Here is a 10,695-nt window from a genome sequence, read left to right as displayed (position 1 = left end):
CCCCCCCCCAGTTAACAGTTATATGTATGTGGGTCCGCCAATGAGTGACTGTACATTTCAGTTGTACATACGTACGTGACTTTACTCTCCAGTGAGTACTACACACGTGACTGTACTCGCAATGAGGTACGTCATACGCGACTGTACTCTCCTATCGGTACTACACACGTGACTGTATTCTCAATGAAGTACTTCACACGTGACTGTACTCTCCTGTCGGTACTACACACGTGACTGTACTCTCCTGTCGGTACTACACACGTGACTGTATTCTCAATGAAGTACTTCACACGTGACTGTAACCTTCATTCAGCCGTACACACATATGTGACTCTGTAGTTAAAAGTACAGAAGTGACTGTTCCTTACAGTCAGTCATTAACTGCTGTGATTTGAATGACATATCAATTATTGTAAGTAGTGCGAATAGTGTATCACCACTGTATATATAGAAGTGATACACCGTCGTTTGGTCCTCTATGAGTCAGCGCCAGATTTACACATCTACTTGTAAATCGACATCGGCACTTCTAATATTAGTTACGAATGCTGGCACCATGACAGCTGCCTACACTCTGCCACGTTTACACACAGATAACCGAAAACGTCTGTTCAAGTAGTGTATTGACATCTATGCGAGAGAGTAGACAGCGAATGTACGTGCTGCACGTCGGCGGCAACGGCCTGAACACTCCATGGATAAGAGTTGGTCGAGTAAAGCTTTCAAGTTTATGAGTAAAATCATGCGCCATCAGGGTTACAAAAGCTACACAAAAGTTACATGTAGTGTAGACATATTTGGCTTACTTCAATACACTATCTGTATGTACCTGTCTAGGTGATGGTATCAGCACCTTTAATATACAAACTGTATGTACCTGTCTAGGTGATGGTGTCAGTACCTTTAATACACTTACTGTATGTACCTGTCTAGGTGATGGTGTCAGCACCTTTAATACACTTACTGAATGTGCCTGTCTAGGTGATGGTGTCCGCATCTTTAATACACTATCTGTATGTACCTGTCTAGGTGATGGTGTCAGTAACTTCAATACACTATCTGTATGTACCTGTCTAGGTGCTGGTGTCAGCACCTTTAATACACTTACTGAATGTGCCTGTCTAGGTGATGGTGTCCGCATCTTTAATCCACTATCTGTATGTACCTGTCTAGGTGATGGTGTCAGCACCTTAAAATATGCTAACTGTATGTACCTGTCTAGGTGATGGTGTCAGTACCTTTAATAGACTTACTGTATGTACCTGTCTAGGTGATGGTGTCGGCACCTTAAAATATGCTAACTGTATGTACCTGTCCAGGTGATGGTGTCCACACCTATAATACACAAACTGTATGTACCTGCCTAGGTGATGGTATCAGCACCTTTAATATACTAACTGTATGTACCTGTCTAGGTGATGGTGTAAGTACCTAAAAAACACTAACTGTATGTACCTGTCTAGGTGAGTATGTACCTGTCTAGGTGATGGTGTCCACACCTTTAATACACTAACTGTATGTACCTGTCTAGGTGATGGTGTCGGCACCTTAAAATATGCTAACTGTATGTACCTGTCTAGGTGATGGTGTCCACACCTATAATACACCAACTGTATGTACCTGTCTAGGTGATGGTATCAGCACCTTTAATATACTAACTTTATGTACCTGTCTAGGTGATGGTGTCAGTAACTTCAATACACTATCTGTATGTACCTTACACTATCTGTATGTACCTGTCTAGGTGATGGTGTCAGCACCTTAAAATATGCTAACTGTATGTACCTGTCTAGGTGATGATGTAAGTACCCAGAATACACTAACTGTATGAACCTGTCTAGGTGATGGTGTCAGTAACTTCAATACACTATCTGTATGTACCTTACGCTATCTGTATGTACCTGTCTAGGTGATGGTGTAAGTACCTAGAATACACTAACTGTATGTACCTGTCTAGGTGATGGTGTCAGTAACTTCAATACACTAACTGTATGTACCTGTCTAGGTGATGGTGTAAGTACCTAGAATACACTAACTGTATGTACCTGTCTAGGTGATGGTGTCAGTACCTGGAATACACTTACTATATGTACCTGTCTAGGTGATGGTGTCAGCACCTTTAATACACTAACTGTATGTACCTGTCTAGGTGATGATGTAAGTACCCAGAATACACTAACTGTATGAACCTGTCTAGGTGATGGTGTCAGTAACTTCAATACACTTACTGTATGTACCTGTCTAGGTGATGGTGTAAGTACCTAGAATACACTAACTGTATGCATCTGTCTAGGTGATGGTGTCAGTAGCTTTAATGCATTAACTGTATGTTCCTGTCTAGGTGATGGTGTCAGTAGCTTTAATGCATTAACTGTATGTACCTGTCTAGGTGATGGTGTCAGCACTTTTAATACACTAACCGTATTACCTATCTAGGTGATGGTCTCAGTAACTTTAATGCATCAACTTATGTACCTGTCTAGGTGATGGTGTCAGCACCTTTAATACACTAACTGTATTACCTGTCTAGGTGATGGTGTAGGCACCTTTAATATACTAACTGTATGTACCTGTCTATTTGATGGTGTCAGCACCTTTAATACACTAACTGTATTACCTGTCTAGGTGATGGTGTCAGCACCTTTAATATACTACATTGTAACTGTATATACCTGTCTAGGTGATGGTGTCAGCACCTTTAATACACTAATTGTATGTACCTGTTTAGGCGATGGTGTCATTCACTAGAATAAACTAACTGTATGTACCTGTCTAGGTGATGGTGTTAGCACCTTCAACACACTTACAGTATGTACCTGTTTAGGTGATTGTGTAAGTACCTATACTACACTAACTGTATGTACCTGTCTAGGCGATGGTGTCATTCACTAGAATCAACTAACTGTATGGACCTGTCTAGGTGATGGTGTCAGCACCTTTAATACACTAACTGAATGTACCTGTCTAGGTAATGGTGTCAGTACCTAAAATACAATAACCGTATGTACCTGTCTAGGTGATGGTGTCAGTACCTGTAATACACTTACTGTATGTACCAGCCTAGCAAATGGTGTCAGGACCTCCAATACACTAACAGTATGTATCTGTCTAGGTGATGGTGTCAGTACTTAGAAAACATCATCTGTATGTACCTGTCCTGGCGAAAGTATACCTAGAATGCACTTACGGTATGCACTTGCCTATGTTATAGAATCAGGACCTATAATACACATTGATTTGTGAACCGTTTTGGACGACCTACGAACTAGATTGTGGTTAAGCGGTATATAAGAACCTCGAATTATTATTATTACTATTAATGCATTATATGTATGTACCTACCTAGGTGATGATTTCATTACCTATAATACATCATTATATGTACCCCTGCTTAGGCGATAGTATGCCTAGAATACATCATCTGTATGTACCCCTGCTTAGGCGATAGTGTACCTAGAAAACACTAACGGTATATACCTGCCCAAGCTATAGCATCTTCCTGCCTAGGCGATAGTGTACCTAGAATACATCATCTGTATGTACGCACGTCCAGTACGATAGTATACCTAACTCGAGTTGTACCAGTTATCGGCACGTCCAGTGCGATAGTATACCTAACTCGAGTTGTACCAGTTATCAGCACGTCCAGTTCGATAGTATACCTAACTCGAGTTGTACCAGTTATCAGCACGTCCAGTTCGATAGTATACCTAACTCGAGTTGTACCAGTTATCGGCACGTCCAGTGCGATAGTATACCTAACTCGAGTTGTACCAGTTATCAGCACGGCCAGTACGATAGTATACCTAACTCGAGTTGTACCAGTTGTCAGCACGTCCAGTACGATAGTGGTATATGTTTCCTACCTTGGATCCTATCTGGTTGCCGCATTGGCCCGCTTGTATGTGTACTATTTCCCTCATGTCTGCTGTTCTGGTCCGACTGCTGAATCAAATAAGTTATACAGCTTGCATCCCTTACCCAAGTACCGCCAGCTATATGTATACATACATGTCGAGAAAATAGTCCAACAAATCATGTCCCGAAAAACAGAGATATAAACAAATGTTCGTGTGCTCGGTGCAAAATCAGACATTACTCCATACAAAGAACACAAAGGTAGAATCAAACTGTGAATTCCAATGACAAAAAGTTGTTTCACGGGAAATATTTACCATAGATCATTTGATTAGTAAGATTTGTCTTGAAAACAAAAATGAAAATTGAATTTGTTTATGCCATTCCTTAAATACAACAATATACTAGTACTACTGTTAGTTTCAAACATTAGCAAAAATCCCGGAGGAGAAGCTGAAATAACATATATTTACCGTGTTTTGGAGGCATTCATTTTCACTGATTAAGTTACTGACCTATTTCGTGGTTGGTATGTACTCTTATATTTTAAAACTATTAATTTGAAATAAAATCGAGATTGAGAAACAGGTTAACAATTGTTGTAATCATATATGTATAATAACTTACTTCATGGAGATTAATCTTTACAGAATCTTAAACGTAATTCATTGTCGCTATTATTTTTATTTTTTTTAATATTAATAATTTCGTAATTACATTTTGGATGCATAAACGTACATAGGACTTCGTTCTACTCACTGTTAACTGGGCCACTCAGCAATACAATTTGTAGATTATAATTTGATAGTCTATGTAAAACGTTAACGTTTTAGGACCTATCTTATCAAGTTGTATTGGAGTATAACGGAACCCATAGATTAGAAGTTCACAGTTTAGCATTATACAAGTAAGCGTATCTCAGCGATCCCACAGTTATTATGATAGTGTACAGAATAATGAAATTCCTGTCCATGATCTGTTGAAAAATAGTCAAGTAGGACAATGAGTTTAATGCATGATTTCCATAACGGAAGTGTTGTTATGTGTGAAATAATTATGAAACTTGTATATTTTATTATCCAGTATATATTCAACAGATTTTGAACATTTTTTTTTCTTTTTTAACATCACAATTAGTGTTTGTGTTAGATAAAGGTTTTTTGATAAATGACTTTGTGATGAATCCCGCATCTTCCTTAGTGCAAAATTTAAAACACTGGAGTTAATAATATGTATTAACCAACTTGAAGCAGGTCACGGAATAAGTTTCCAAAGAAATATCGCATCATTCGTGCCTTAAATATGTTTTAAACATTCAACATTTTGTCCGCCATCGAGTGGCTGCCCTTTGCACTTAACGATTTTTTTATTGGAATGAAACTGGTGATGACATTTCACAAATGTTTACTTCATTGATGAGGTTCTAAACATGTAGAATGACATTATGATGACTCTGCCCAAATATCCACGTATGTAGGCCTTCATTATACATACAATATACATGTTTCCACAGCGCTAGCATACCCTTCACTGATATTCCTCCAAAATTGCAATAGGTGTTGTATCGCTTCATAATTGCCATTCCTTGAAACTTTCATTAAAAAGCTTAATAATCGTTGAGATGAACACATAATTATGTTGTTCATTAACTTAGCTATGCAACCATAGTCAATGCTTATAATTAGTCGAATGGCAGTCGTCTGATGGCGGAAAAATTGTTGGAGGTTAAGCAGTCTCTATAACATGAATGAAGCAGTGTTTTTGAACAAATAGACAAACTACCTGCTTGAAGTTTGTCAGATATACCATATCAGCAGCAATATTTTACGTTTTTATGTTGAAACACTTCGGAATTTAATGCTAATGTACAAATTAATTTGACATGACAATAATCAATTAAGATTTTTTTTATACAATAATGTACACATCTTTAATGTTTAATATCTTTAATATTTGTTTAGAGATTGCCTTTATACATTCTTTAAAGTGCCTTGGTTCTCAGACCACATATACACATCTTTTAATATCCGTTTGCGTTTTTGCATGGACGAATACGCTGTCTATATGGTTTTAAAGGTTAAAAGCGACACTATCTGTATTTTACTATACACGAATAAAATTTTACACGAACCATGCATTTTAATACACATGTTATTACCAAATACTATTCTCTATTTATAACACGTATGAAAACTGATGTCGATTCATATTAGTTATTGCAGTTTTCCTAATTGCTTGATTTGAGATTTCCTAGTCAAGAATTGACGTCAATGCATTTCAATTAAATCTATTTTTAATACGTTGGTATAACATTTTCGGACAGAATCATGAACATATGTGCATAAGAGGAAGTCACCAGCGGGAGAGCTATCACTGGTGACAAATACCAATTTTAAATGTTACTCCAGGAGATAATCTGTTAATATGCTGAATGACAGTCATTAATACTGTTAAATAGGGCCTGAGAACAATGACAGAGACGCAGACCACTTCCATTTACAAATGTATGCGGAAAACTGTGGTAATCCTGACAATGTGAGCGACCTATATTTACAAATGATACGTAATTTAATAATTTAATAAAATGATATCGACTGCTACTATCTACTATGATTAGAGGGAGAGGACATGGTATATATTTCATATGATAGAACGTTTTCCTGATACAACTTGAATGATGCACCAGTACATTTTGTTTAAATTTTATATGTCAAATGTTGTTGGTATTGAATTCTCAGGCCAAACATTTAAAGATAAGTTTGTTAATATTGCGATTTAAGGTCTTAATTCTCTGATCCATATGTTACAGTCTGTGATGCTTATAAAGATAATCAGAAGAGGTGTGGTATAACACGAACATGAGTCTCAGACGGAGATAGGCTACTCTGAGAAAACAGGCGGCGTTCAACTGAGGTATATGCTGACCAGCAGAAGAACAAATCCTAAGCTTAACTTGACGATGCTGAGTGGTGATCAGTTGCGTGGTCCCGGAGTAGGTCAGCGATCCAGTACCGAGTAAACAGTCTTGGTGTTAAATGGAGAGGTGCATAATGCCTTGGATTCGAGTCCTCGTTTGAGGTAGACGACTTTAGTGATCAGTTGAAGTGTCGGATGAGTGACAGACTGACAGGGCTGGGTTAGACGATACTGAGTCATGGAGATCGGTAGAGATGTATAGCTAAGATGATCAGAAGTACGAGTTCTTGGCCAAGGTATGCGATACTGGAAGAACATGCATTGCAATCAGAAGAGGTGTAGGAGGAACTGGCGATATTCAGTGTAGTTGTGGTGATATGTTGAGTTTAAGGACGACTATAAGCACGAGTCCCTGACGTAGGTAGGCGATCCATTTGTGAGTAAACGGTCTTGGTGTTCACTAGAAGTATTTGATGACCATAAGTGCAAGTTCTTGGCTGAGGTAGACTATAATATATGTAGTAAACGGTCTTGGTGTTCAGTAGAGGTATTGGATGACCAGAAGTTCAAGTTCCGGACTGAGGTAGACTATAACAGTGAACAGTCGTAGATATCACCTGGTGTATGTGTCGTAATTACAGTAGGAGTCCGGGATCCGAGGATGAGGAAGATGATTCTTAGTAAACAACCGTTGATATCAGTTGAGGTGTAGGATGACTAGAAGTGCAAGTCCTTGGCTCAGGAAAACTATACAAGTAAACAGTCTTGGTGTTCAGCAGAGGTATTGGATGACCAGTAGTTCAAGTCCGGATTGAGGTTGACTATAATAGTGAACAGTCGTAGATATCACCTGGTGTGTCGTAACTACAGTAGGAGTCCAATGATGAGGTAGATGATTCCAATAAAACAGCCGTGGATATCAGTAGAGGTTTAGGATGACCAGAAGTAAAAGTCCTAGAGGTAGATATGAGTTACTGAGTGTGGACGAAAGAGAATTACTACTAACTAACCGTTCCATTATTTGGCGCTCTGGAATGAAAACAAAGTGCGATTAGCGCTCTGGAATGAAAATAGAGTGAGATGAGCGCTCTGAAATAAAATTAAAAAAACACAGTGAGATGAGCGCTCTGGAATGACGACTCCGTGAGCTTTATCATATATGCCTATGTAGTATTTTGTCCTAGCTCGGGTAGGTTTCTATACCAACAGATACGATTTTCTTTAAACGTTTATTAAACATGTACAAAGGAAAAGAAAAGAGCTTATAGGCAGGCATGCATATTATAACTAACGTCACGTATGTTAAAGGGACGTGCAAAACATGAGCTACATGTATATGGTACAATGGTACAAGATATACATTTGTTAAAAGACAAACAACATAATATTCACTATATAAATGATGGTTTGGTCAGCAAAGGTAGGCTAAATCTTACTCATTCAGTAAACCTGGTACTCCCGCTTTCTACCTTTGTCGGCGACGTTTGTGTTGTACCGACAACTAAAAAACGACGTCATCTCTCCAAACACCGTCGCCATTAGATTGTTGACGATGTCTCCTGCGGCATCAGAACATTTGTGTTGGATGGCTCCGTACATACACTCTCGACTTCGCCTGACAACACTGTAATAATGGTAAATCAGGTCGGAAAATTAGCAAATTAATAAAATTGGTACATGTACATGCCTTATCATTATAAGTGTTATTGTATTTTCCATTTAATCGTTGTACATCCTTGATTTTTCTAAATTGATTTGAACTGATGACGCTTTATTCACAAAACTTCATACAATACATACAAGATTTTATTTTGATGATGTGTTTCATGAGCATAAAAATATATAGCCAACCTTCGAATGAAATATACATGTTATTTATCAAAAAATAAAAATAACATTCTGTTTATAACGTTTTTTTTTATTTTATTTATAAAGCTACGGACATCACAGAAAGAAATGTACGGGCTAGGTAATGTTACAATTACTACTGAAAATATGTGTTATCCCTTTTAATATAGCCTGCTCAAAAACAGAATAACTTGCCGTGGTGACAAATACGTGTTACTATACCGTCGAGTTACATCTATTACATATTTGCTACGACATGTAGGAGTGCATGATCTGGACTGCGCAACGCGCCAAAGCACGAAAGCACACACGCACGCACACATGTGTGTTGTCATTTATATTATTAAAAGTTATTAATACAACAACAACAAAAAACAATTTTACCTGCAAAACTGGTCTTCTACTTCTTTCTTTGGGCTGGACAGCAGATTAGGGGAAGCCAGTATTTGTTGAATGTTGGAAATGTATTGTATATAGCATCGAGATGTTTGATTTTGCACTTCAGTCAGTGACCAGCAGCTATCATGGGAAAGGTATGCTGAAATAACATTGAAGCGAGGCATGAGGATATTACTGATTCCATTTGAATAATGTTCACTATAAAACATGCAAAGTACTTGTTTTTTTTGTGACGGTTGGGTCATACAGACAGTAGATAATGTGATTGGCGTCTTGATGAGATTGAACTTTCCTAGATCTCCTACCATAATATATTAGTAGGATTAAATTACATACCTTCAAGATCGCCAGCGCACATGAAGTGCAGGGTACCTTTTGTAGTAGAAATGGTGGACAGATACACGATATTGGAGTCACAACCTTCTAACTTAGGCTCGAAACAGGATTGTAGGTGGTGTCTGTACCTATTAACATAGTATTGGAAATGGTGTGTGTACCTGTTTAACATACAACATTACCGTAACTACTACAACAGCAGTTACCTTAACTACCACATACAACAGTTACCTTAACCACCACATACATGTACAACACTTACTTTAGCTACCACAAACAGTTGCGTATTTACCTTAACTACCACATACAACAGTTACCTTTACTACCACATACAACAGTTACCTTAACTATCACATACAACAGTTACCTTAACTACCACATACAACAGTTATCTTAACTACCACACACAACAGTTACCTTAAACGTTTTGCAGAGCTTATCACATCTGTTACTTATAAGTTGTCGATCATGTACCTGCACATTTGGAGCGCCTCCATTTTTGGCGGTATTGCCGACATCTCGTCTGATGAACGGTCTGTGACATTGTAGGCGAATTTCCATGTACAAAGGTTTAGACCTAGCAGATCACAGCCGTGTACGAGACTCCCTGGTGGTCAAATTAGTATTTCACAATATAGGTATATGGCAAACTAGTTGTGTGCATCGAATATGATTCAAAATATCTTGCAATAATGATATAATTTACCTGCAGATCAGGTTTAAATATGTTTTCATTTCATAAATCAACTGAGTATTATTTTTATTTTCAGAGGCTTTGGTAGGTGTCCTCGGTGTTATAATTACTGAATTATAAATTTACAATCACAATTGCTACAATTAACTACTGAAACATAAATCCTATTTACGACGCATTATTCCATCATTAGTATCCCTTAGCTATAGTAAAGAAAATTCGAGGGGATATAGGATTCCGCCCGTACGTACGTATCTTTCACTCTTTGCCATCGCTCTAGCGACTTCATTCCTCGACGGAATTTCACGAAACTTGGTACAAGTGTTTGGTATGACAATACCTTATACAAGTTCGCGTTTCGAATTTCTACGTTGAAGGTAAAGGTCACTGTTACTGTTTTAAGAAAAGCTTTGTCATCGCTGTACCGACTTTATTCCTCAACGAAATGTCATTAAACTTGTTACAAGTATTTGGTATGGCAATGCCTAAAACAAGTTCACCTTTCATGTTACTGCGTTAAAGGTCAAGGTCACTTTTACTATTTTTAGAAAAAAACTTTGTCATCGCTCTAGCAACGTCATTATGTCACACTCTGTGAATGAGAGGGGATTTGTATCACATGTGATGCCTTATTTATACACAGC

At 37.8% G+C, this 10,695-nt stretch overlaps 1 protein-coding gene across 1 annotated transcript in view; it reads right to left on the bottom strand.

Moving 5' to 3' along the window:
• The window catches only part of LOC110453813 (tubulin beta chain-like), a 13,532-nt gene extending 9,564 nt beyond the window's left edge, over positions 1-3,968 (bottom strand). Inside the window, exon 1 of the mRNA XM_021502981.1 lies at positions 3,867-3,968. Coding sequence (XP_021358656.1) covers positions 3,867-3,923 — 57 coding nt within the window. The 5' untranslated portion in view covers positions 3,924-3,968. The remainder of the gene's footprint in view (positions 1-3,866) is intronic.
• Between the last annotated feature and the right edge of the window lie 6,727 nt (positions 3,969-10,695).

Source organism: Mizuhopecten yessoensis, unplaced genomic scaffold, assembly GCF_002113885.1.
Source record: "Mizuhopecten yessoensis strain PY_sf001 unplaced genomic scaffold, ASM211388v2 scaffold7513, whole genome shotgun sequence".
Taxonomy (NCBI): Eukaryota; Metazoa; Mollusca; class Bivalvia; order Pectinida; family Pectinidae; genus Mizuhopecten; species Mizuhopecten yessoensis.
Note: the sequence above shows the minus strand (reverse complement) of the source record. Positions and strands in the feature narration are given on the sequence as shown.